The 27,363-nt window shown below is 62.1% G+C and overlaps 1 protein-coding gene across 1 annotated transcript; it reads right to left on the reverse strand.

Annotated features, from left to right (window-relative positions):
* Positions 1 to 610: 610 nt before the first annotated feature.
* On the reverse strand, positions 611 to 26,652 carry LOC140125877 (pyridine nucleotide-disulfide oxidoreductase domain-containing protein 1-like). Its single transcript, XM_072144757.1, has 12 exons — positions 26,475 to 26,652; positions 19,836 to 19,916; positions 19,638 to 19,757; positions 19,296 to 19,424; positions 13,165 to 13,238; positions 12,065 to 12,234; positions 8,505 to 8,581; positions 8,300 to 8,432; positions 1,788 to 1,900; positions 1,571 to 1,693; positions 1,360 to 1,497; positions 611 to 1,257 (listed from the first exon to the last, which is right to left on the reverse strand). Exons 1-12 carry the CDS (start codon positions 26,553 to 26,555, stop codon positions 1,009 to 1,011), a joined length of 1,488 nt encoding a protein of 495 aa, XP_072000858.1. The 5' UTR covers positions 26,556 to 26,652; the 3' UTR covers positions 611 to 1,008.
* Between the last annotated feature and the right edge of the window lie 711 nt (positions 26,653 to 27,363).

Raw genomic sequence — 27,363 nt, forward strand, 5'->3', positions numbered from 1 at the left:
GTACAGAGCAGCGGCACCCCCCCTCACTCGTCTGCAGGTCCCGGTACAGAGCAGCGGCGCCTCCCGTCACCCCAGTCTGCAGGTCCCGGTACAGAGCAGCGGCACCCCCCATCACTCGTCTGCAGGTCCCGGTACAGAGCAGCGGCACCCCCCATCACTCGTCTGCAGGTCCCGGTACAGAGCAGCGGCACCCCCCATCACTAGTCTGCAGGTCCCAGTACAGAGCAGCGGCACCCCCCCTCACTCGTCTGCAGGTCCCGGTACAGAGCAGCGGCGCCTCCCGTCACCCCAGTCTGCAGGTCCCGGTACAGAGCAGCGGCACCCCCCATCACTCGTCTGCAGGTCCCGGTACAGAGCAGCGGCACCCCCCATCACTCGTCTGCAGGTCCCGGTACAGAGCAGCGGCACCCCCCATCACTCGTCTGCAGGTCCCAGTACAGAGCAGCGGCACCCCCCATCACTCGTCTGCAGGTCCCGGTACAGAGCAGCGGCACCCCCCTCACTCGTCTGCAGGTCCCAGTACAGAGCAGCGGCACCCCCCATCACTCGTCTGCAGGTCCCGGTACAGAGCAGCGGCACCCCCCATCACTCGTCTGCAGGTCCCAGTACAGAGCAGCGGCACCCCCCATCACTCGTCTGCAGGTCCCGGTACAGAGCAGCGGCACCCCCCATCACTCGTCTGCAGGTCCCTGTACAGAGCAGCGGCGCCTCCCGTGACCCCAGTCTGCAGGTCCCGGTACAGAGCAGCGGCGCCCCCCATCACTAGTCTGCAGGTCACGGTACAGAGCAGCGGCGCCTCCCGTCACCCCAGTCTGCAGGTCCCGGTACAGAGCAGCGGCGCCTCCCGTCACCCCAGTCTGCAGGTCCCGGTACAGAGCAGCGGCGCCTCCGTCACCCCAGTCTGCAGGTCACGGTACAGAGCAGCGGCGCCTCCGTCACCCCAGTCTGCAGGTCCCGGTACAAAGCAGCAGTTCCATCCATAGGAGAGCAGCGGCGCCTTAATCTCTTCTAGTCAAAGTAATCTTCGATGTCGATGTTTGGGTCCAGCAGATCCTCCCCGTACACAGACAGATCCATCTGGTTCAGGATGAGGTTCTCGAAGGTCTCCTCCAGGTCGGTGTCTCCGATCAGCACGGCGCCCATCATGCGTCCGTCCTGCATCACCACCTTCACGTACTCGTGGCCCCGGGTGCAGCGCAGCAGCAGGTGGTGGTCAGGGCCCAGGCCCTGTGCGTTGTACTTGCCCAGGAGGATGACCTGTGCGGGAGAGAAGACGCCATTGGGATCACGGGGTGTCAGTACTCGCTGCGTCGTGCGTGGAGGGGGTGTGATTTATACCATAGACGCCACATCACGCACCTTATAGTTGAAGAATTTTGTGACGTGAGAGAAGAGCTCGAAGCAGAAGTCCATGTCGATGCTCTCCCCCCGCCGCTCGGCCGCCATGCACTTTGCCGCGTAGCAGCCCATCTGCCGCGCCTGAGTCCACAGCCGCATCTGTCACAGACCAATCACAGGCTCCGTTATTACAAGGTCACACATAAGAGGGCGGCAGTCACATGACCCGTACCTGATGCCAGTGGGGGCTGGGGGTCCATCCGGTGCTGCACACATCCCCCGCCGCGTACACATGCCGCACCGATGTCCTCATGTGATCGTCCACCTTCAGGCCTCCGTCCTCCCCGATAGCAAACTGCACAAGCAGAATATGAATCACAGACCCCTCCTCCAGTACCAGACCCCGCCCCCTCCCCAAAATTAATCCAGAGTATAATCCCAAATCTCACATTATTCCCGCTGACAAACGGTTCCACGTTGGGGGAGAATCCGGTGGCGCTGACGATGAAGTCACAACCAAATATCTTCCCATTGGTCAGTTCAGCGTAGACCGGCCAATCAGCTGCAAGACAGGAAAATGAACATTCCTAGAATAATCCCAATACTTCACTCTATATGGACCAACAACTGCAGTCCCTGAAAACAGCAGCGGAGGGCAGCACAGGGCAGGGGCATAGATGCAAGGGCCCCGACAGGAGGAACAAGAGAAAAATAACCAAATCTCAGGAGGGATCGGGGCGGTAACATTCAGCTTATAAAGCCTGAAGAAGATAGATGGATATTTCCATGGAGCCGCCTCACGCAGATGCCCTCTCAGCCCATGGGGTGGAGACGCTCTGGTAGATCTGGCTGCACGACGCAGATGCCCTCTCAGCCCATGGGGTGGAGACGCCCTGGTAGATCTGGCTGCAGGACGCAGATGCCCTCTCAGCCCATGGGGTGGAGACGCCTGGTAGATATGGCTGCCCGATGCAGATGCCCTCTCAGCACATGGGGTGGAGACGCTCTGGTAGATCTGGCTGCCCGATGCAGATGCCCTCTCAGCCCATGGGGTGGAGACGCCCTGGTAGATCTGGCTGCACGATGCAGATGCCCTCTCAGCCCATGGGGTGGAGACACTCTGGTAGATCTGGCTGCACGACGCAGATGCCCTCTCAGCCCATGGGGTGGAGACGCTCTGGTAGATCTGGCTGCACGACGCAGATGCCCTCTCAGCCCATGGGGTGGAGACATCCTGGTAGATCTGGCTGCACGACGCAGATGCCCGCTCAGCCCATGGGGTGGAGACGCTCTGGTAGATCTGGCTGCACGACGCAGATGCCCTCTCAGCCCATGGGGTGGAGACATCCTGGTAGATCTGGCTGCACGACGCAGATGCCCTCTCAGCCCATGGGGTGGAGACGCTCTGGTAGATCTGGCTGCCCGATGCAGATGCCCTCTCAGCACATGGGGTGGAGACGCTCTGGTAGATCTGGCTGCCCGATGCAGATGCCCTCTCAGCACATGGGGTGGAGACTCTCTGGTAGATCTGGCTGCCCGATGCAGATGCCCTCTCAGCCCATGGGGTGGAGACGTCCTGGTAGATCTGGCTGCACGACGCAGATGCCCGCTCAGCCCATGGGGTGGAGACACTCTGGTAGATCTGGCTGCCTAACGCAGATGTCCTCTCAGCCCATGGGGTGCAGACGCTTTGGTAGATCTGGCTGCCTAACGCAGATGTCCTCTCAGCCCATGGGGTGGAGACGCCCTGGAAGCTCTGGCTGCCCGACGCAGATGCCCTCTCAGCCCATGGGGTGGAGACGCCCTGGTAGATCTAGCTGCACGACGCAGATGCCCTCAGCCCATGGGGTGGAGACACTCTGGTAGATCTGGCTGCAGGATGCAGATGCCCTCTCAGCACATGGGGTGGAGACGCTCTGGTAGATCTGGCTGCACGACGCAGATGCCCTCTCAGCCCATGGGGTGGAGACGCTCTGGTAGATCTGGCTGCACGACGCAGATGCCCTCTCAGCACATGGGGTGGAGACGCCCTGGTAGATCTGGCTGCAGGATGCAGATGCCCTCTCAGCCCATGGGGTGGAGACGCTCTGGTAGATCTGGCTGCCCGACGCAGATGCCCTCTCAGCCCATGGGGTGGAGACGCTCTGGTAGATCTGGCTGCACGACGCAGATGCCCTCTCAGCCCATGGGGTGGAGACGCTCTGGTAGATCTGGCTGCCCGATGCAGATGCCCTCTCAGCCCATGGGGTGGAGACGCCCTGGTAGATCTAGCTGCAGGATGCAGATGCCCTCTCAGCCCATGGGGTGGAGACGCTCTGGTAGATCTGGCTGCCCGATGCAGATGCCCTCTCAGTCCATGGGGTGGAGACACTCTGGTAGATCTGGCTGCAGGATGCAGATGCCCTCTCAGCACATGGGGTGGAGACGCCCTGGTAGATCTAGCTGCACGACGCAGATGCCCTCAGCCCATGGGGAGGAGACGCTCTGGAAGATCTGGCTGCAGGATGCAGATGCCCTCTCAGCACATGGGGTGGAGGCGCTCTGGTAGATCTGGCTGCAGGATGCAGATGCCCTCTCAGCACATGGGGTGGAGACGCTCTGGTAGATCTGGCTGCACGACGCAGATGCCCTCTCAGCCCATGGGGTGGAGACGCTCTGGTAGATCTGGCTGCACGACGCAGATGCCCTCTCAGCACATGGGGTGGAGACGCCCTGGTAGATCTGGCTGCAGGATGCAGATGCCCTCTCAGCCCATGGGGTGGAGACGCTCTGGTAGATCTGGCTGCCCGACGCAGATGCCCTCTCAGCCCATGGGGTGGAGACGCTCTGGTAGATCTGGCTGCACGACGCAGATGCCCTCTCAGCCCATGGGGTGGAGACGCCCTGGTAGATCTAGCTGCAGGATGCAGATGCCCTCTCAGCCCATGGGGTGGAGACGCTCTGGTAGATCTGGCTGCCCGATGCAGATGCCCTCTCAGCCCATGGGGTGGAGACGCCCTGGTAAATCTAGCTGCAGGATGCAGATGCCCTCTCAGCCCATGGGGTGGAGACGCTCTGGTAGATCTGGCTGCCCGATGCAGATGCCCTCTCAGTCCATGGGGTGGAGACACTCTGGTAGATCTGGCTGCAGGATGCAGATGCCCTCTCAGCACATGGGGTGGAGACGCTCTGGTAGATCTGGCTGCAGGATGCAGATTCCCTCTCAGCACATGGGGTGGAGACGCCCTGGTAGATCTGGCTGCACGACGCAGATGCCCTCTCAGCACATGGGGTGGAGACGCCCTGGTAGATCTGGCTGCACGACGCAGATGCCCTCTCAGCTCATGGGGTGCAGACGCTCTGGTAGATCTGACTGCACAACGCAGATGCCCTCTCAGCCCATGGGGTGGAGATACCCTGGTAGATCTGGCTGCACGACGCAGATGTCCTCTCAGCCCATGGGGTGGAGATGCTCTGGTAGATCTGGCTGCAGGATGCAGATGTCCTCTCAGCCCATGGGGTGCAGACGCTCTGGTAGATCTGGCTGCACGACGCAGATGCCCTCTCAGCCCATGGGGTGGAGACGCTCTGGTAGATCTGGCTGCACGATGCAGATGCCCTCTCAGCACATGGGGTGGAGACACTCTGGTAGATCTGGCTGCCTAACGCAGATGCCCTCTCAGCCCATGGGGTGGAGACACTCTGGTAGATCTGGCTGCACGGCGCATATGCCCTTTCAGCCCATGGGGTGGAGACGCTCTGGTAGATATGGCTGTACGACGCAGATGCCCTCTTAGCCCATGGGGTGGAGATACCCTGGTAGATCTGGCTGCACGACGCAGATGTCCTCTCAGCACATGGGGTGGAGACGCCCTGGTAGATCTGGCTGCACGACGCAGATCCCCTCTCAGCACATGGGGTGGAGACGCCCTGGTAGATCTGGCTGCACGACGCAGATGTCCTCTCAGCCCATGGGGTGGAGATGCTCTGGTAGATCTGGCTGCACGACGCAGATGTCCTCTCAGCCCATGGGGTGGAGACGCTCTGGTAGATCTGGCTGCACGATGCAGATGCCCTCTCAGCCCATGGGGTGGAGACGCTCTGGTAGATCTGGCTGCACGACGCAGATGCCCTCTCAGCCCATGGGGTGGAGACGCTCTGGTAGATCTGGCTGCACGATGCAGATGCCCTCTCAGCACATGGGGTGGAGACACTCTGGTAGATCTGGCTGCCTAACGCAGATGCCCTCTCAGCCCATGGGGTGGAGACACTCTGGTAGATCTGGCTGCAGGATGCAGATGCCCTTTCAGCCCATGGGGTGGAGACGCTCTGGTAGATATGGCTGTACGACGCAGATGCCCTCTTAGCCCATGGGGTGGAGATACCCTGGTAGATCTGGCTGCACGACGCAGATGTCCTCTCAGCACATGGGGTGGAGACGCCCTGGTAGATCTGGCTGCACGACGCAGATCCCCTCTCAGCACATGGGGTGGAGACGCCCTGGTAGATCTGGCTGCACGACGCAGATGCCCTCTCAGCCCATGGGGTGGAGACGCCCTGGTAGATCTGGCTGCCCGACGCAGATGCCCTCAGCACATGGGGAGGGGGAGAGGACTTGGCCGGATTAGTTTCCCATGACCTTCTGAGAAAAGTTTTAGCCATGGTGTCTTCTAGCAGACCCACATCCTCAAATGGTGGAGAGGCCTAGAAGTTCCTGCGACTGGAGCGTCTACTTTAGGTATTGGATTCCACAAAGTCGCGTCTTCCTCAGGATTTTCAGGATCCTTCCAATCTTTTAGTCAGACTAGTAATATTATTATGAACCGGAAACTCTCTCTTCTCTCCTAGACCTTCAAACAGTTTATCCGTCACAGAATGGTGTCCCCCAGGATCTCCCATATCCATGGTGGTGCTGACCGCTCTTGGCTCCTCATCCACATCTGCCGGAGCGCTGGCCCAGACTAAGAGATCGCCCTTCTATAACGTAGCTTGCAGCTGCAGTAGATGCTCAGGGTTGGGGAGAGATCTTCTTCTTCTTTTTTCCCCATTTCATCTTTAATATAAGATTTGAGACTGGTCATGAGAGATGGAGATTCATCCGCCAGTCAGAATGTGTGTTGTCCTATCTATAAGACGAGGATAACTATTTTCCACAAATACCGTACCGTGGGGGGGGGGGCTGGGGGAGGGGGCTCAAGATGAGGGAGCGACCTGGACACTGGAGCTCCAGCAGCTTCCAGGACTCCTGGGCACCCGATGTAGACGTATATCACATTCATCCAGGGACCTCAGAGGGAGGAGGCACAATACAAGGGAGCTGCCTCCCGCACACCTCAGCGTCTCCATCCACCGGAGCTAAGATTTTAAACAGAACTCCTTGGTAGACGTCACTGTCGTCCGCTGCGCCCCTCAAGTCTGGCCGGAGGCCGGAATCAGCCGGGAGTGAGGAAGAGAAAGGTCCCACCCCGTTACCAGCATGGGGGCACACCTGGGCTCATCGGTGGCCCACGGACCAGACGTGCCCACGATTGGGGGTTGTGCACTTTAAGTTGTTCCCGGCACCAGCCGGAGCAGAGTTCCACTACTTTTAAATAATTCCATTTCGTTTCCTGTCCCTAGGCGGGAATCGCTCCTGTCAGAGCCGTTACTAATATTACTCTCTGTTATCAGCCACTTCCCCCTGCAGTCCTCACCTGGCTCAGCGGTGGCGCCCCCAGCCTCTCCTCTTGGCACACACGATGGGGGGGGGGGTATGTAGTGCCATTACTCTCTGTTATCAGCCACTTCCCCCTGCAGTCCTCACCTGGCTCAGCGGTGGCGCCCCCAGCCTCTCCTCTTGGCACACACGATGGGGGGGGGGGTATGTAGTGCCATTACTCTCTGTTATCAGCCACTTCCCCCTGCAGTCCTCACCTGGCTCAGCGGTGGCGCCCCCAGCCTCTCCTCCTGGCACACATAATGGGGGGGGGGGGGTATGGAGTGCCATTACTCTCTGTTATCAGCCACTTGCCCCTGCATTTCTCACCTGGCTCAGCAGTGGCGCCCCCAGCCTCTCCTCCTGGCACAAATGATGGGGGGGGTATGGAGTGCCATTACTCTCTGTTATCAGCCACTTGCCCCTGCAGTTCTCACCTGGCTCAGCAGTGGCGCCCCCAGCCTCTCCTCCTGGCACACATGATGGGGGGGGTATGGAGTGCCATTACTCTCTGTTATCAGCCACTTGCCCCTGCAGTTCTCACCTGGCTCAGCAGTGGCGCCCCCAGCCTCTCCTCCTGGCACACATGATGGGGGGGTATGTAGTGCCATTACTCTCTGTTATCAGCCACTTGCCCCTGCAGTTCTCACCTGGCTCAGCAGTGGCGCCCCCAGCCTCTCCTCCTGGCACACATAATGGGGAGTATGTAGTGCCATTACTCTCTGTTATCAGCCACTTGCCCCTGCAGTTCTCACCTGGCTCAGCAGTGGCGCCCTCAGCCTCTCCTCCTGGCACACATGATGGGGGGGTATGTAGTGCCATTACTCTCTGTTATCAGCCACTTCCCCCTGCAGTCCTCACCTGGCTCAGCAGTGGCGCCCCCAGCCTCTCCTCCTGGCACACATAATGGGGAGTATGTAGTGCCATTACTCTCTGTTATCAGCCACTTGCCCCTGCAGTTCTCACCTGGCTCAGCAGTGGCGCCCTCAGCCTCTCCTCCTGGCACACATAATGGGGGGGGTATGTAGTGCCATTACTCTCTGTTATCAGCCACTTGCCCCTGCAGTTCTCACCTGGCTCAGCAGTGGCGCCCTCAGCCTCTCCTCCTGGCACACATAATGGGGGGGGTATGTAGTGCCATTACTCTCTGTTATCAGCCACTTGCCCTTGCAGTTCTCACCTGGCTCAGCAGTGGCGCCCCCAGCCTCTCCTCCTGGCACACATGATGGGGGGGGTATGGAGTGCCATTACTCTCTGTTATCAGCCACTTGCCCTTGCAGTTCTCACCTGGCTCAGCAGTGGCGCCCCCAGCCTCTCCTCCTGGCACACATGATGGGGGGGTATGTAGTGCCATGAATTCGTGCTGGAGGAGGACCCTCTTCACTTCACATTCCACCTCGATGTGGACGCAGCGTGGGGTCTGTGGGTGACATTAATGGTGATGGGATTATACATATTAGGGTACAGCGCCCCCCAGTGTTGGGGTACAGACCTCCTGAGCAGCTCGCAGATCCATCCCTTCATGCCAGTCTGGGCCCAAAGCGCTGCCGAGCCGACCGTCCTCCCGCCCTGGAATAAAGAACATTAGTGTTTGGGGTAGGAGCAGGTGTTCTCCTAGTACTGCGCCCCCTCCTCTGTGTGCAGTCAGGCGCCCCCCATGGGTGGTTACTGACCCGTGCCCCTCCCCCAGCACTCACCGGGGCCCCCCTGGGTGGTGTACTGACCAGTGCCCCTCCCCCAGCACTCACCGGGGCCCCCCTGGGTGGTGTACTGACCAGTGCCCCTCCCCCAGCACTCACCGGGGCCCCCCTAGGTGGTTACTGACCCGTGCCCCTCCCCCAGCACTCACCGGGGCCCCCCTAGGTGGTTACTGACCCGTGCCCCTCCCCCAGCACTCACCGGGGCCCCCATGGGTGGTGTACTGACCAGTGCCCTTCCCCAGCACTCACCGGGGCCCCCCGGGGTGGTTACTGACCCGTGCCCCTCCCCCAGCACTCACCGGGGCCCCCCTAGGTGGTTACTGACCCGTGCCCCTCCCCCAGCACTCACCGGGGCCCCCCTAGGTGGTTACTGACCCGTGCCCCTCCCCCAGCACTCACCGGGGCCCCCATGGGTGGTGTACTGACCAGTGCCCTTCCCCAGCACTCACCGGGGCCCCCCTGGGTGGTTACTGACCCGTGCACCTCCCCCAGCACTCACCGGGGCCCCCCTGGGTGGTTACTGACCAGTGCCCCTCCCCCAGCACTCACCGGGGCCCCCCTAGGTGGTTACTGACCCGTGCCCCTCCCCCAGCACTCACCGGGGCACCCCTGGGTGGTTACTGACCCGTGCCCCTCCCCCAGCACTCACCGGGGCACCCCTGGGTGGTTACTGACCAGTGCCCCTCCCCCAGCACTCACCGGGGCCCCCCTGGGTGGTTACTGACCCGTGCCCCTCCCCCAGCACTCACCGGGGCCCCCCTGGGTGGTTACTGACCAGTGCCCCTCCCCCAGCACTCACCGGGGCCCCCCTGGGTGGTGTACTGACCCGTGCCCCTCCCCCAGCACTCACCGGGGCCCCCCTGGGTGGTTACTGACCTGTGCCCCTCCCCCAGCACTCACCGGGGCACCCCTGGGTGGTTACTGACCTGTGCCCCTCCCCCAGCACTCACCGGGGCCCCCCTGGGTGGTTACTGACCCGTGCCCCTCCCCCAGCACTCACCGGGGCCCCCCTGGGTGGTTACTGACCCGTGCCCCTCCCCCAGCACTCACCGGGGCACCCCTGGGTGGTTACTGACCTGTGCCCCTCCCCCAGCACTCACCGGGGCCCCCCTGGGTGGTTACTGACCAGTGCCCCTCCCCCAGCACTCACCGGGGCCCCCCTGGGTGGTTACTGACCCGTGCCCCTCCCCCAGCACTCACCGGGGCCCCCCTGGGTGGTTACTGACCCGTGCCCCTCCCCCAGCACTCACCGGGGCACCCCTGGGTGGTTACTGACCTGTGCCCCTCCCCCAGCACTCACCGGGGCACCCCTGGGTGGTTACTGACCTGTGCCCCTCCCCCAGCACTCACCGGGGGCCCCCTGGGTGGTTACTGACCCGTGCCCCTCCCCCAGCACTCACCGGGGCCCCCCTAGGTGGTTACTGACCCGTGCCCCTCCCCCAGCACTCACCGGGGCCCCCCTAGGTGGTTACTGACCCGTGCCCCTCCCCCAGCACTCACCGGGGCCCCCATGGGTGGTGTACTGACCAGTGCCCTTCCCCAGCACTCACCGGGGCCCCCCTGGGTGGTTACTGACCCGTGCACCTCCCCCAGCACTCACCGGGGCCCCCCTGGGTGGTTACTGACCAGTGCCCCTCCCCCAGCACTCACCGGGGCCCCCCTGGGTGGTGTACTGACCCGTGCCCCTCCCCCAGCACTCACCGGGGCCCCCCTGGGTGGTTACTGACCTGTGCCCCTCCCCCAGCACTCACCGGGGCACCCCTGGGTGGTTACTGACCTGTGCCCCTCCCCCAGCACTCACCGGGGCCCCCCTGGGTGGTTACTGACCCGTGCCCCTCCCCCAGCACTCACCGGGGCCCCCCTGGGTGGTTACTGACCCGTGCCCCTCCCCCAGCACTCACCGGGGCACCCCTGGGTGGTTACTGACCTGTGCCCCTCCCCCAGCACTCACCGGGGCCCCCCTGGGTGGTTACTGACCAGTGCCCCTCCCCCAGCACTCACCGGGGCCCCCCTGGGTGGTTACTGACCCGTGCCCCTCCCCCAGCACTCACCGGGGCCCCCCTGGGTGGTTACTGACCCGTGCCCCTCCCCCAGCACTCACCGGGGCACCCCTGGGTGGTTACTGACCTGTGCCCCTCCCCCAGCACTCACCGGGGCACCCCTGGGTGGTTACTGACCTGTGCCCCTCCCCCAGCACTCACCGGGGGCCCCCTGGGTGGTTACTGACCCGTGCCCCTCCCCCAGCACTCACCGGGGCCCCCCTAGGTGGTTACTGACCCGTGCCCCTCCCCCAGCACTCACCGGGGCCCCCCTAGGTGGTTACTGACCCGTGCCCCTCCCCCAGCACTCACCGGGGCCCCCATGGGTGGTGTACTGACCAGTGCCCTTCCCCAGCACTCACCGGGGCCCCCCTGGGTGGTTACTGACCCGTGCACCTCCCCCAGCACTCACCGGGGCCCCCCTGGGTGGTTACTGACCAGTGCCCCTCCCCCAGCACTCACCGGGGCCCCCCTAGGTGGTTACTGACCCGTGCCCCTCCCCCAGCACTCACCGGGGCACCCCTGGGTGGTTACTGACCCGTGCCCCTCCCCCAGCACTCACCGGGGCACCCCTGGGTGGTTACTGACCAGTGCCCCTCCCCCAGCACTCACCGGGGCCCCCCTGGGTGGTTACTGACCCGTGCCCCTCCCCCAGCACTCACCGGGGCCCCCCTGGGTGGTTACTGACCAGTGCCCCTCCCCCAGCACTCACCGGGGCCCCCCTGGGTGGTGTACTGACCCGTGCCCCTCCCCCAGCACTCACCGGGGCCCCCCTGGGTGGTTACTGACCTGTGCCCCTCCCCCAGCACTCACCGGGGCACCCCTGGGTGGTTACTGACCTGTGCCCCTCCCCCAGCACTCACCGGGGCCCCCCTGGGTGGTTACTGACCCGTGCCCCTCCCCCAGCACTCACCGGGGCCCCCCTGGGTGGTTACTGACCCGTGCCCCTCCCCCAGCACTCACCGGGGCACCCCTGGGTGGTTACTGACCTGTGCCCCTCCCCCAGCACTCACCGGGGCCCCCCTGGGTGGTTACTGACCAGTGCCCCTCCCCCAGCACTCACCGGGGCCCCCCTGGGTGGTTACTGACCCGTGCCCCTCCCCCAGCACTCACCGGGGCCCCCCTGGGTGGTTACTGACCCGTGCCCCTCCCCCAGCACTCACCGGGGCACCCCTGGGTGGTTACTGACCTGTGCCCCTCCCCCAGCACTCACCGGGGCCCCCCTGGGTGGTTACTGACCCGTGCCCCTCCCCCAGCACTCACCGGGGCACCCCTGGGTGGTTACTGACCTGTGCCCCTCCCCCAGCACTCACCGGGGCCCCCCTGGGTGGTGTACTTGGTCCTCTTGCAGGGCAGGGGGGTCTGCAGCTTCTCGCACTTTAGTTGTGGGATGAGGAATTCTGCGGCTCCGGCATCAAAGAAAGTGTTTCCAATGGATCGATCCCTGATGGCCCAAACCACCTGACAGCCCGACATCTCGTACCTGGGAGGGGGGAGAGAGAGAGAGACATGTCGTACCTGGGAGGGGGGAGAGAGAGACATGTCGTACCTGGGAGGGGGGAGAGAGAGAGAGACATGGCGTACCCGGGAGGGGGGAGAGAGAGAGAGACATCTCGTACCTGGGAGGGGGGAGAGAGAGAGAGAGACATCTCGTACCTGGGAGGGGGGAGAGAGAGAGAGAGAGAGAGACATCTCGTACCTGGGAGGGGGGAGAGAGAGAGACATGGCGTACCCGGGAGGGGGGAGAGAGAGAGAGACATCTCGTACCCGGGAGGGGGGAGAGAGAGAGACATCTCGTACCCGGGAGGGGGGAGAGAGAGAGAGACATCTCGTACCTGGGAGGGGGGAGAGAGAGAGAGACATCTCGTACCCGGGAGGGGGGAGAGAGAGAGAGACATCTCGTACCCGGGAGGGGGGAGAGAGAGAGAGACATCTCGTACCTGGGAGGGGGGAGAGAGAGAGACATGGCGTACCCGGGAGGGGGGAGAGAGAGAGAGAGACATGGCGTACCCGGGAGGGGGGAGAGAGAGAGAGAGACATCTCGTACCTGGGAGGGGGGAGAGAGAGAGAGACATCTCGTACCTGGGAGGGGGGAGAGAGAGAGAGACATGGCGTACCTGGGAGGGGGGAGAGAGAGAGAGAGACATCTCGTACCTGGGAGGGGGGAGAGAGAGAGAGACATCTCGTACCTGGGAGGGGGGAGAGAGAGAGACATGGCGTACCCGGGAGGGGGGAGAGAGAGAGAGAGAGAGAGAGAGAGACATCTCGTACCCGGGAGGGGGGAGAGAGAGACTGACGAGAGACCCCGGAAAGGGACGAGGCGGACGGGGGAGAGATCTGGCTGTAATGTCCCTGTGCGAGGCTCTAGCTGCGGTTTCGTTACTTTGTGTCAGCAGGGATGATCTCCACTTACACCAGCTCCAGGGCGATCCCGCCATTGCCCACAACCATCACTCGCCGCGCCTGCGCCAGATGCTGCTGGAAGGCCTGTAACATGGATAGAGAGAGGGGGGGGGGGTCAGAGGTGCCAGGGCTGGGGGAGGGGCACTTACCTGGGCGCTGTCTGTATTACGGTTAGGGGTGCCAGGGCTGGGGGAGGGGCACTTACCTGGGCGCTGTCTGTATTAGGGTCAGGGGTGCCAGGGCTGGGGGAGGGGCACTTACCTGGGCGCTGTCTGTATTACGGTCAGGGGTGCCAGGGCTGGGGGAGGGGCACTTACCTGGGCGCTGTCTGTATTACGGTCAGGGGTGCCAGGGCTGGGGGAGGGGCACTTACCTGGGCGCTGTCTGTATTACGGTCAGGGGTGCCAGGGCTGGGGGAGGGGCACTTACCTGGGAGCTGTCTGTATTACGGTCAGGGGTGCCAGGGCTGGGGGAGGGGCACTTACCTGGGTGCTGTCTGTATTACGGTCAGGGGTGCCAGGGCTGGGGGAGGGGCACTTACCTGGGTGCTGTCTGTATTAGGGTCAGAGGTGCCAGGGCTGGGGGAGGGGCACTTACCTGGGCGCTGTCTGTATTACGGTCAGGGGTGCCAGGGCTGGGGGAGGGGCACTTACCTGGGCGCTGTCTGTATTACGGTCAGGGGTGCCAGGGCTGGGGGAGGGGCACTTACCTGGGCGCTGTCTGTATTACGGTCAGAGGTGCCAGGGCTGGGGGAGGGGCACTTACCTGGGCGCTGTCTGTATTACGGTCAGGGGTGCCAGGGCTGGGGGAGGGGCACTTACCTGGGCGCTGTCTGTATTACGGTCAGGGGTGCCAGGGCTGGGGGAGGGGCACTTACCTGGGCGCTGTCTGTATTACGGTCAGGGGTGCCAGGGCTGGGGGAGGGGCACTTACCTGGGCGCTGTCTGTATTACGGTCAGAGGTGCCAGGGCTGGGGGAGGGGCACTTACCTGGGCGCTGTCTGTATTACGGTCAGGGGTGCCAGGGCTGGGGGAGGGGCACTTACCTGGGCCCTGTCTGTATAGCGGTCAGGGGTGCCAGGGCTGGGGGAGGGGCACTTACCTGGGCGCTGTCTGTATTACGGTCAGGGGTGCCAGGGCTGGGGGAGGGGCACTTACCTGGGCGCTGTCTGTATTACGGTCAGGGGTGCCAGGGCTGGGGGAGGGGCACTTACCTGGGCGCTGTCTGTATTACGGTCAGGGGTGCCAGGGCTGGGGGAGGGGCACTTACCTGGGTGCTGTCTGTATTACGGTCAGAGGTGCCAGGGCTGGGGGAGGGGCACTTACCTGGGCGCTGTCTGTATTAGGGTCAGGGGTGCCAGGGCTGGGGGAGGGGCACTTACCTGGGCGCTGTCTGTATTATGGTCAGGGGTGCCAGGGCTGGGGGAGGGGCACTTACCTGGGCGCTGTCTGTATTACGGTCAGGGGTGCCAGGGCTGGGGGAGGGGCACTTACCTGGGCGCTGTCTGTATAGCGGTCAGGGGTGCCAGGACTGGGGGAGGGGCACTTACCTGGGCGCTGTCTGTATTACGGTCAGGGGTGTCAGGGCTGGGGGAGGGGCACTTACCTGGGCGCTGTCTGTATTACGGTCAGGGGTGTCAGGGCTGGGGGAGGGGCACTTACCTGGGCGCTGTCTGTATTACGGTCAGGGGTGTCAGGGCTGGGGGAGGGGCACTTACCTGGGCGCTGTCTGTATTAGGGTCAGAGGTGCCAGGACTGGGGGAGAGGCACTTACCTGGGCGCTGTCTGTATTACAGTCAGGGGTGCCAGGGCTGGGGGAGGGGCACTTACCTGGGCGCTGTCTGTATTACGGTCAGGGGTGCCAGGGCTGGGGGAGGGGCAGTTACCTGGGCGCTGTCTGTATTACGGTCAGGGGTGCCAGGGCTGTGGGAGGGGCAGTTACCTGGGCGCTGTCTGTATTACGGTCAGGGGTGCCAGGGCTGGGGGAGGGGCAGTTACCTGGGCGCTGTCTGTATTACGGTCAGGGGTGTCAGGGCTGGGGGAGGGGCAGTTACCTGGGCGCTGTCTGTATTACGGTCAGGGGTGCCAGGGCTGTGGGAGGGGCAGTTACCTGGGCGCTGTCTGTATTACGGTCAGGGGTGTCAGGGCTGGGGGAGGGGCAGTTACCTGGGCGCTGTCTGTATTACGGTCAGAGGTGCCAGGGCTGGGGGAGGGGCACTTACCTGGGCGCTGTCTGTATTAGGGTCAGAGGTGCCAGGGCTGGGGGAGGGGCACTTACCTGGGCGCTGTCTGTATTATGGTCAGGGGTGCCAGGGCTGGGGGAGGGGCACTTACCTGGGCGCTGTCTGTATAGCGGTCAGAGGTGCCAGGGCTGGGGGAGGGGCACTTACCTGGGCGCTGTCTGTATTACGGTCAGGGGTGCCAGGACTGGGGGAGGGGCACTTACCTGGGCGCTGTCTGTATTACGGTCAGAGGTGCCAGGGCTGGGGGAGGGGCACTTACCTGGGCGCTGTCTGTATTACGGTCAGGGGTGTCAGGGCTGGGGGAGGGGCAGTTACCTGGGCGCTGTCTGTATTACGGTCAGGGGTGTCAGGGCTGGGGGAGGGGCACTTACCTGGGCGCTGTCTGTATTACGGTCAGGGGTGCCAGGGCTGGGGGAGGGGCACTTACCTGGGCGCTGTCTGTATTAGGGTCAGGGGTGCCAGGGCTGGGGGAGGGGCACTTACCTGGGCGCTGTCTGTATTACGGTCAGGGGTGCCAGGGCTGGGGGAGGGGCACTTACCTGGGCGCTGTCTGTATTACGGTCAGGGGTGCCAGGGCTGGGGGAGGGGCACTTACCTGGGCGCTGTCTGTATTACGGTCAGGGGTGCCAGGGCTGGGGGAGGGGCACTTACCTGGGCGCTGTCTGTATTAGGGTCAGGGGTGCCAGGGCTGGGGGAGGGGCACTTACCTGGGCGCTGTCTGTATTACGGTCAGGGGTGCCAGGGCTGGGGGAGGGGCACTTACCTGGGCGCTGTCTGTATTACAGTCAGGGGTGCCAGGGCTGGGGGAGGGGCACTTACCTGGGCGCTGTCTGTATAGCGGTCAGGGGTGCCAGGGCTGGGGGAGGGGCACTTACCTGGGCGCTGTCTGTATTACGGTCAGAGGTGCCAGGGCTGGGGGAGGGGCACTTACCTGGGCGCTGTCTGTATTACGGTCAGGGGTGCCAGGACTGGGGGAGGGGCACTTACCTGGGCGCTGTCTGTATTACGGTCAGGGGTGCCAGGGCTGGGGGAGGGGCACTTACCTGGGCGCTGTCTGTATTACGGTCAGGGGTGCCAGGACTGGGGGAGGGGCACTTACCTGGGCGCTGTCTGTATTAGGGTCAGGGGTGCCAGGGCTGGGGGAGGGGCACTTACCTGGGCGCTGTCTGTATTAGGGTCAGGGGTGCCAGGGCTGGGGGAGGGGCACTTACCTGGGCGCTGTCTGTATTACGGTCAGGGGTGCCAGGGCTGGGGGAGGGGCACTTACCTGGGCGCTGTCTGTATTAGGGTCAGGGGTGCCAGGGCTGGGGGAGGGGCACTTACCTGGGCGCTGTCTGTATTACAGTCAGGGGTGCCAGGGCTGGGGGAGGGGCACTTACCTGGGCGCTGTCTGTATTACGGTCAGGGGTGTCAGGGCTGGGGGAGGGGCACTTACCTGGGCGCTGTCTGTATTACGGTCAGGGGTGTCAGGGCTGGGGGAGGGGCACTTACCTGGGCGCTGTCTGTATTACGGTCAGGGGTGTCAGGGCTGGGGGAGGGGCACTTACCTGGGCGCTGTCTGTATTACGGTCAGGGGTGCCAGGACTGGGGGAGGGGCACTTACCTGGGCGCTGTCTGTATTACGGTCAGGGGTGCCAGGACTGGGGGAGGGGCACTTACCTGGGCGCTGTCTGTATTACGGTCAGGGGTGCCAGGGCTGGGGGAGGGGCACTTACCTGGGCGCTGTCTGTATTACGGTCAGGGGTGCCAGGACTGGGGGAGGGGCACTTACCTGGGCGCTGTCTGTATTACGGTCAGAGGTGCCAGGGCTGGGGGAGGGGCACTTACCTGGGTGCTGTCTGTATTAGGGTCAGGGGTGCCAGGGCTGGGGGAGGGGCACTTACCTGGGCGCTGTCTGTATTACGGTCAGGGGTGCCAGGGCTGGGGGAGGGGCACTTACCTGGGCGCTGTCTGTATTACGGTCAGGGGTGCCAGGGCTGGGGGAGGGGCACTTACCTGGGCGCTGTCTGTATAGCGGTCAGGGGTGCCAGGGCTGGGGGAGGGGCACTTACCTGGGCGCTGTCTGTATTACGGTCAGGGGTGTCAGGGCTGGGGGAGGGGCACTTACCTGGGCGCTGTCTGTATTACGGTCAGGGGTGCCAGGGCTGGGGGAGGGGCACTTACCTGGGCGCTGTCTGTATTACGGTCAGGGGTGTCAGGGCTGGGGGAGGGGCACTTACCTGGGCGCTGTCTGTATTACGGTCAGGGGTGCCAGGGCTGGGGGAGGGGCACTTACCTGGGCGCTGTCTGTATTACGGTCAGGGGTGTCAGGGCTGGGGGAGGGGCACTTACCTGGGCGCTGTCTGTATTACGGTCAGGGGTGCCAGGGCTGGGGGAGGGGCACTTACCTGGGCGCTGTCTGTATTACAGTCAGGGGTGTCAGGGCTGGGGGAGGGGCACTTACCTGGGTGCTGTCTGTATAGCGGTCAGGGGTGCCAGGGCTGGGGGAGGGGCACTTACCTGGGCGCTGTCTGTATTACGGTCAGGGGTGTCAGGACTGGGGGAGGGGCACTTACCTGGGCGCTGTCTGTATTACGGTCAGGGGTGCCAGGACTGGGGGAGGGGCACTTACCTGGGCGCTGTCTGTATTACAGTCAGGGGTGCCAGGGCTGGGGGAGGGGCACTTACCTGGGCGCTGTCTGTATTACGGTCAGGGGTGCCAGGGCTGGGGGAGGGGCACTTACCTGGGTGCTGTCTGTATTACGGTCAGAGGTGCCAGGGCTGGGGGAGGGGCACTTACCTGGGCGCTGTCTGTATTACGGTCAGGGGTGCCAGGGCTGGGGGAGGGGCACTTACCTGGGCGCTGTCTGTATAGCGGTCAGGGGTGCCAGGGCTGGGGGAGGGGCACTTACCTGGGCGCTGTCTGTATTACGGTCAGGGGTGCCAGGGCTGGGGGAGGGGCACTTACCTGGGCGCTGTCTGTATTACAGTCAGGGGTGCCAGGGCTGGGGGAGGGGCACTTACCTTGGCGCTGTCTGTATTACGGTCAGGGGTGTCAGGGCTGGGGGAGGGGCACTTACCTGGGCGCTGTCTGTATTACGGTTAGGGGTGCCAGGGCTGGGGGAGGGGCACTTACCTGGGCGCTGTCTGTATTACAGTCAGGGGTGCCAGGGCTGGGGGAGGGGCACTTACCTGGGCGCTGTCTGTATTACGGTCAGGGGTGTCAGGGCTGGGGGAGGGGCACTTACCTGGGCGCTGTCTGTATTACGGTCAGGGGTGTCAGGGCTGGGGGAGGGGCACTTACCTGGGCGCTGTCTGTATTACGGTCAGGGGTGCCAGGACTGGGGGAGGGGCACTTACCTGGGCGCTGTCTGTATTACGGTCAGGGGTGCCAGGACTGGGGGAGGGGCACTTACCTGGGCGCTGTCTGTATTACGGTCAGGGGTGCCAGGGCTGGGGGAGGGGCACTTACCTGGGCGCTGTCTGTATTACGGTCAGGGGTGCCAGGGCTGGGGGAGGGGCACTTACCTGGGTGCTGTCTGTATTAGGGTCAGAGGTGCCAGGGCTGGGGGAGGGACACTTACCTGGGCGCTGTCTGTATTACGGTCAGGGGTGCCAGGACTGGGGGAGGGGCACTTACCTGGGCGCTGTCTGTATTACGGTCAGGGGTGCCAGGACTGGGGGAGGGGCACTTACCTGGGCGCTGTCTGTATTACGGTCAGGGGTGCCAGGGCTGGGGGAGGGGCACTTACCTGGGTGCTGTCTGTATTAGGGTCAGAGGTGCCAGGGCTGGGGGAGGGACACTTACCTGGGCGCTGTCTGTATTACGGTCAGGGGTGCCAGGACTGGGGGAGGGGCACTTACCTGGGCGCTGTCTGTATTATGGTCAGGGGTGCCAGGACTGGGGGAGGGGCACTTACCTGGGCGCTGTCTGTATCTCGGATCCCCAGCACGTAGCGGCTCCCCTCCAGGATGAGGCGTGGCCGGGCCCCGGTGCACACACACAGCTGCTCATAGTGGTAGCACGTCCCGTCCTCAGTGACCAGCGTCTGCAGAACATCGCACCAGACATAGTGAGGGGTAACTCAGGGCGCGTTCACACACTCAGTTATCAGATGCAGTTTTCCAGACCAGGAGTGGATAAGTGGGAGGTAGGTGCTCACCCAGTGTCACCCACAGCTGCTTTTGGCTTTGAAAACTGCATCTGAAGAACTGAAGGTGTGACCGCACCCCGAGTGCCAGCGCTACCTACCTGCACTCACCTGCTCTGCCGCCTTTAACTCCTTCACTGCTGAATGCACCACCTTAATATTGGGATAGTGAGACTGCAGGGCGCCGCTCGTCTGCTCCTCCACATCAAACTCCTCCAGCGTGCGGGAGACCTGAGGAGCACAGCTGCAGGGTCATAACATGGACACCGGGGGGCGCTGTAACACCACATACACACAGGGGGCCATTACCTGCCTGAGGTTTGTCACTGCCTTAATGAGCGGCGCCGCCGTCAGGAGATACACGGGATCAGCGGGAAACTGCAGCGAGAGCTGAAACATCAACATCAGGAGATTACAATCAGATGATATCAGGAGGAAATCACAATCAGATGATATCAGGAGGAAATCACAATCAGATGATATCAGGAGGAAATAACAATCAGATGATATCAGGAGGAGCCGACAATCAGACATCAGGAGATTACAGTCAGACATCAGGAGGAGATCAGACATCAGGAGGAGATCAGATATCAGGAGGGGATGACAATCAGATGATATGAGAAGCTCACAATCAGACGATATCATGAGGAGATGACAATCAGATGATATCAGGAGGAAATCACGATCAGATGATATCAGGAGGAGACATAACAGCAGGTCTGGAGTCAGTGAGAAAGTCCTGGTCCCTCCAGCAGTGATGACATGAGGGCAGGATTTCCTTCTCCTTATTCCTCTGATCTATAGTGGAAGAGCTCCACCACTGAGCATGTACATAAAGTGCAGCCACATTCATCTCAACTAAAAGGTGGTAACTGATGACAGATCATTGGTGCAGGAGGCCGGGTAGTGGTGAGTGCAGGGGAGAGTCCTCACTGCTGCCAGGTCCTCTCCTGCAGCTCCGCTCTGTGTCCTCACTGCTGCCAGGTCCTCTCCTGCAGCTCCGCTCTGTGTCCTCACTGCTGCCGGGTCCTCTCCTGCTGCTCCGCTCTGTGTCCTCACTGCTGCCAGGTCCTCTCCTGCAGCTCCGCTCTGTGTGCTCACTGCTGCCGGGTCCTCTCCTGCAGCTCCGCTCTGTGTGCTCACTGCTGCCGGGTCCTCTCCTGCAGCTCCGCTCTGTGTCCTCACTGCTGCCGGGTCCTCTCCTGCAGCTCCGCTCTGTGTCCTCACTGCTGCCAGGTCCTCTCCTGCAGCTCCGCTCTGTGTCCTCACTGCTGCCGGGTCCTCTCCTGCTGCTCCGCTCTGTGTCCTCACTGCTGCCAGGTCCTCTCCTGCAGCTCCGCTCTGTGTCCTCACTGCTGCCAGGTCCTCTCCTGCAGCTCCGCTCTGTGTCCTCACTGCTGCCGGGTCCTCTCCTGCAGCTCCGCTCTGTGTCCTCACTGCTGCCGGGTCCTCTCCTGCTGCTCCGCTCTGTGTCCTCACTGCTGCCGGGTCCTCTCCTGCTGCTCCGCTCTGTGTCCTCACTGCTGCCGGCTCCTCTCCTGCTGCTCCGCTCTGTGTCCTCACTGCTGCCGGGTCCTCTCCTGCCGCTCCGCTCTGTGTCCTCACTGCTGCCGGCTCCTCTCCTGCCGCTCCGCTCTGTGTCCTCACTGCTGCCGGGTCCTCTCCTGCCGCTCCGCTCTGTGTCCTCACTGCTGCCGGGTCCTCTCCTGGTGCTCCGCTCTGTGTCCTCACTGCTGCCGGGTCCTCTCCTGCTGCTCCGCTCTGTGTCCTCACTGCTGCCGGGTCCTCTCCTGCAGCTCCGCTCTGTGTCCTCACTGCTGCCGGCTCCTCTCCTGCAGCTCCGCTCTGTGTCCTCACTGCTGCCGGGTCCTCTCCTGCAGCTCCGCTGTGTCCTCACTGCTGCCGGGTCCTCTCCTGCAGCTCCGCTCTGTGTCCTCACTGCTGCCAGGTCCTCTCCTGCAGCTCCGCTCTGTGTCCTCACTGCTGCCAGGTCCTCTCCTGCAGCTCCGCTCTGTGTCCTCACTGCTGCCGGCTCCTCTCCTGCAGCTCCGCTGTGTCCTCACTGCTGCCGGGTCCTCTCCTGCCGCTCCGCTCTGTGTCCTCACTGCTCCCGGGTATCTCCTGCAGTTCCGCTCTGTGTCCTCACTGCTGCCGGGTCCTCTCCTGCAGCCCCGCTCTGTGTCCTCACTGCTGCCGGGTCCTCTCCTGCTGCTCCGCTCTGTGTCCTCACTGCTCCCGGGTATCTCCTGCAGCTCCGCTCTGTGTCCTCACTGCTGCCGGGTCCTCTCCTGCTGCTCCGCTCTGTGTCCTCACTGCTCCCGACTCCTCTCCTGCTGCTCCGCTCTGTGTCCTCACTGCTGCCGGGTCCTCTCCTGCTGCTCCGCTCTGTGTCCTCACTGCTGCCAGGTCCTCTCCTGCGGCTCCGCTCTGTGTCCTCACTGCCCCCGACTCCTCTCCTGCTGCTCCGCTCTGTGTCCTCACTGCTGCCGGCTCCTCTCCTGCTGCTCCGCTCTGTGTCCTCACTGCTGCCGGCTCCTCTCCTGCAGCTCCGCTCTGTGTCCTCACTGCTGCCGGGTCCTCTCCTGCTGCTCCGCTCTGTGTCCTCACTGATGCCGGGTCCTCTCCTGCAGCTCCGCTCTGTGTCCTCACTGCTGCCGGGTCCTCTCCTGCAGTTCCGCTCTGTGTCCTCACTGCTGCCAGGTCCTCTCCTGCAGCTCCGCTCTGTGTCCTCACTGCTGCCGGGTCCTCTCCTGCTGCTCCGCTCTGTGTCCTCACTGATGCCGGGTCCTCTCCTGCAGCTCCGCTCTGTGTCCTCACTGCTGCCGGGTCCTCTCCTGCAGTTCCGCTCTGTGTCCTCACTGCTGCCGGGTCCTCTCCTGCAGCTCCGCTCTGTGTGCTCACTGCTGCCGGGTCCTCTCCTGCAGCTCCGCTCTGTGTCCTCACTGCTGCCGGGTCCTCTCCTGCAGCTCCGCTCTGTGTCCTCACTGCTGCCGGGTCCTCTCCTGCAGCTCCGCTCTGTGTCCTCACTGCTGCCGACTCCTCTCCTGCTGCTCCGCTCTGTGTCCTCACTGCTGCCGGGTCCTCTCCTGCAGCTCCGCTCTGTGTCCTCACTGCTGCCGGCTCCTCTCCTGCAGCTCCGCTCTGTGTCCTCACTGCTCCCGGCTCCTCTCCTGCAGCTCCGCTCTGTGTCCTCACTGCTCCCGACTCCTCTCCTGCTGCTCCGCTCTGTGTCCTCACTGCTGCCGGGTCCTCTCCTGCAGCTCCGCTCTGTGTCCTCACTGCTCCCGGCTCCTCTCCTGCAGCTCCGCTCTGTGTCCTCACTGCTCCCGACTCCTCTCCTGCAGTTCCGCTCTGTGTCCTCACTGCTCCCGACTCCTCTCCTGCAGTTCCGCTCTGTGTCCTCACTGCTCCCGACTCCTCTCCTGCAGTTCCGCTCTGTGTCCTCACTGCTGCCGGCTCCTCTCCTGCAGTTCCGCTCTGTGTCCTCACTGCTGCCGGGTCCTCTCCTGCTGCTCCGCTCTGTGTCCTCACTGCTGCCGGCTCCTCTCCTGCAGCTCCGCTCTGTGTCCTCACTGCTGCCGGCTCCTCTCCTGCAGCTCCGCTCTGTGTCCTCACTGCTGCCGGCTCCTCTCCTGCAGCTCCGCTCTGTGTCCTCACTGCTGCCGGGTCCTCTCCTGCTGCTCCGCTCTGTGTCCTCACTGCTGCCGGGTCCTCTCCTGCTGCTCCGCTCTGTGTCCTCACTGCTGCCGGGTCCTCTCCTGCTGCTCCGCTCTGTGTCCTCACTGCTGCCGGGTCCTCTCCTGCAGCTCCGCTCTGTGTCCTCACTGCTGCCGGGTCCTCTCCTGCAGTTCCGCTCTGTGTCCTCACTGCTGCCGGGTCCTCTCCTGCAGCCCCGCTCTGTGTCCTCACTGCTGCCGGGTCCTCTCCTGCAGCTCCGCTCTGTGTCCTCACTGCTGCCGGGTCCTCTCCTGCTGCTCCGCTCTGTGTCCTCACTGATGCCGGGTCCTCTCCTGCTGCTCCGCTCTGTGTCCTCACTGATGCCGGGTCCTCTCCTGCAGCTCCGCTCTGCGTCCTCACTGCTGCCGGGTCCTCTCCTGCAGCTCCGCTCTGTGTCCTCACTGCTCCGCTCTGTGTCCTCACTGCTGCCGACTCCTCTCCTGCTGCTCCGCTCTGTGTCCTCACTGCTGCCGGGTCCTCTCCTGCAGTTCCGCTCTGTGTCCTCACTGCTGCCGGGTCCTCTCCTGCAGCTCCGCTCTGTGTCCTCACTGCTGCCGGGTCCTCTCCTGCTGCTCCGCTCTGTGTCCTCACTGATGCCGGGTCCTCTCCTGCAGCTCCGCTCTGTGTCCTCACTGCTGCCGGGTCCTCTCCTGCAGCTCCGCTCTGTGTGCTCACTGCTGCCGGGTCCTCTCCTGCAGCTCCGCTCTGTGTCCTCACTGCTGCCGGGTCCTCTCCTGCAGCTCCGCTCTGTGTCCTCACTGCTGCCGACTCCTCTCCTGCTGCTCCGCTTTGTGTCCTCACTGCTGCCGGGTCCTCTCCTGCAGCTCCGCTCTGTGTCCTCACTGCTGCCGGCTCCTCTCCTGCAGCTCCGCTCTGTGTCCTCACTGCTGCCGGGTCCTCTTCTGCAGCTACGTTCTGGTTGTATGCGGTGGAATTAGGACCCAGAGCAGAAGACCCGGGAGAGGTAAAGAACTTGTCAACTATATTGTACTGCTCCTGGGTTCTCTCCTGCCCGTGGTGCAGCTCAGCGCAGGACAATGAGCAGAGTGGCGCATGTAGGTGAGAAGAAGCTGCAGAAGTGGCGCATGGAACAGAGAAGGAGCCAGGAGAGGATTTATTCTTATGTCTGCTCTGGGGTCTCCACTATTATCATGTGCTCTGGGGTCTCCACTATTATCGTCTGCTCTGGGGTCTCCACTATTATCATGTGCACTGGGGTCTCCACTATTATCGTCCGCTCTGGGGTCTCCACTATTATCGTCCGCTCTGGGGTCTCCACTATTATCGTCCGCTCTGGGGTCTCCACTATTATCGTCCGCTCTGGGGTCTCCACTATTATCGTCCGCTCTGGGGTCTCCACTATTATCGTCCGCTCTGGGGTCTCCACTATTATCGTCCGCTCTGGGGTCTCCACTATTATTATCTGCTCTGGGGTCTCCACTATTATTATCTGCTCTGGGGTCTCCACTATTATCGTCTGCTCTGGGGTCACCACTATTATCATCTGCTCTGGGGTCACCACTATTATCGTCTCCTCTGGGGTCTCCACTATTATCGTCTGCTCTGGGGTCACCACTATTATCATCTGCTCTGGGGTCTCCAGTATTATCATCTGCTCTGGGGTCACCACTATTATCGTCTCCTCTGGGGTCTCCACTATTATCGTCTGCTCTGGGGTCTCCACTATTATCGTCTGCTCTGGGGTCTCCACTATTATCATGTGCTCTGGGGTCCCCACTATTATCGTCTGCTCTGGGGTCTCCACTATTATCGTCTGCTCTGGGGTCTCCACTATTATCATCTGCTCTGGGGTCTCCACTATTATCATCTGCTCTGGGGTCCCCACTATTATCATCTCCTCTGGGGTCCCCACTATTATCATCTCCTCTGGGGTCCCCACTATTATCATCTCCTCTGGGGTCCCCACTATTATCATCTCCTCTGGGGTCCCCACTATTATCATCTGCTCTGGGGTCTCCACTATTATCGTCTGCTCTGGGGTCTCCACTATTATCGTCTGCTCTGGGGTCTCCACTATTATCGTCTGCTCTGGGGTCTCCACTATTATCGTCTGCTCTGGGGTCTCCACTATTATTATCATCTGCTCTGGGGTCTCCACTATTATTATCATCTGCTCTGGGGTCTCCACTATTATTATCATCTGCTCTGGGGTCTCCACTATTATTATCATCTGCTCTGGGGTCACCACTATTATTCTCTGCTCTGGGGTCTCCACTATTATTCTCTGCTCTGGGGTCTCCACTATTATTCTCTGCTCTGGGGTCTCCACTATTATCATCTGCTCTGGGGTCTCCAGTATTATTATCTGCTCTGGGGTCTCCAGTATTATTATCATCTGCTCTGGGGTCTCCACTATTATTATTCTCTGCTCGGGGGTCTCCACTATTATTATTCTCTGCTCTGGGGTCTCCACTATTATCATCTGCTCTGGGGTCTCCAGTATTATTCTCTCCTCTGAGCTGTAGCTGGAGCATAGTCCTCCATGTGAGTCCCCGGTCTCCTGCAGCCATCCTCTGATCTGGAGCCGTGTCCTCCATGTAAGGTCCACACTGTACCCCCCCACCATCGGCTTGTGAGGTGACACCGGTGGCTGGGTACAGCGCTCTCCTGGATGTCTCCACCATTACTGCTCAGCACTGAGGCCCCGGGCCCATACAAGACAGTGACCCCTGTGCCTGGTGGTGGGGTCATCCAGCACATAGACCCCACTGATGGAGACACTCAGGGACTCTGTAAGGTCAGAGGTCATCTCTGCTGAAGCCCCTGATACATGGTAAGGGGTCGTCCTAGTCACATGATGACACAATGAGAGCAGCATGATGAGGAGGACTGTCACTTTCCCTGTTTTGCGCCTCTTTTGCATTTCTTATATATATTTGGGCCTAAAAAGAAGCAGATAATTTGCACCTAAACCCTCGGGTCGTGACCCTGCGCCCTGCAGGTGATGGGAGGAGCTACACGAGTATTATTTATTTACTTTGTTTTTATAAATCTGAGCTTAAAAAGTCACTAAAAATAGAAAAGGAGAAGCTCAGGAAGGTAAAAGGCAGAAAGAGAGGACAGAAGGTCACAGTGAGGTCACAGTAAAGGTCAGAGGGCAATCTAGGGTCATGCTGAAGCGTCACCAACTAGACAAACATCTTGTCACTTGGTGAGAGTGACGTCATAAGTGTCTGTGTATGAGCTCATAGTCTATGCCCCGCCTCTCACTTGCTCCGCGCACGTGACTCCGGCGATGCCGCCGCCAATCACCACCGTCTTGGCCTCCACAGTCCCGGCCGCCGCCGCCATCGCTTCCGGTCTCTGCGGGTGGGCGTGGCCCAGTGACGTCACGGCGCTCCCATTGGCTCCAGCCTCTTATTTGTGAGTGAACTCCAAGGGAATGAAGTTATTCTGTCTGACGTGACGGGAGCGCGCGCCGCCTGTGGTCTCCGGAAAGATGGCGGCCGTCCCCTCATTACCCGCGTGATCCCCTGTACGTGTCACGTGCACAGCGCCCCAGGGCGGCAATACGGGAGAGATGGCGCCCACAGCGCACATACAGGAGGGACCCGGAGGATACAGGACCTATAGTGTATAGGTCATACAGGAGGGACCCGGAGGATACAGGACCTATAGTGTATAGGTCATACAGGAGGGACCCGGAGGATACAGGACCTATAGTGTATAGTGTATAGGTCATACAGGAGGGACCCGGAGGATACAGGACCTATAGTGTATAGGCCATACAGGAGGGACCCGGAGGATACAGGACCTATAGTGTATAGGTTATACAGGAGGGACCCGGAGGATACAGGACCTATAGTGTATAGGTTATAGGTCATACAGGAGGGACCCGGAGGATACAGGACCTATAGTGTATAGGTTATAGGTCATACAGGAGGGACCCGGAGGATACAGGACCTATAGTGTATAGGTCATACAGGAGGGACCCGGAGGATACAGGACCTATAGTGTATAGGCCATACAGGAGGGACCCGGAGGATACAGGACCTATAGTGTATAGGTTATAGGTCATACAGGAGGGACCCGGAGGATACAGGACCTATAGTGTATAGGCCATACAGGAGGGACCCGGAGGATACAGGACCTATAGTGT

This window comes from Engystomops pustulosus, chromosome 4, assembly GCF_040894005.1.
Source record: "Engystomops pustulosus chromosome 4, aEngPut4.maternal, whole genome shotgun sequence".
In the NCBI taxonomy this organism is placed as follows: Eukaryota; Metazoa; Chordata; class Amphibia; order Anura; family Leptodactylidae; genus Engystomops; species Engystomops pustulosus.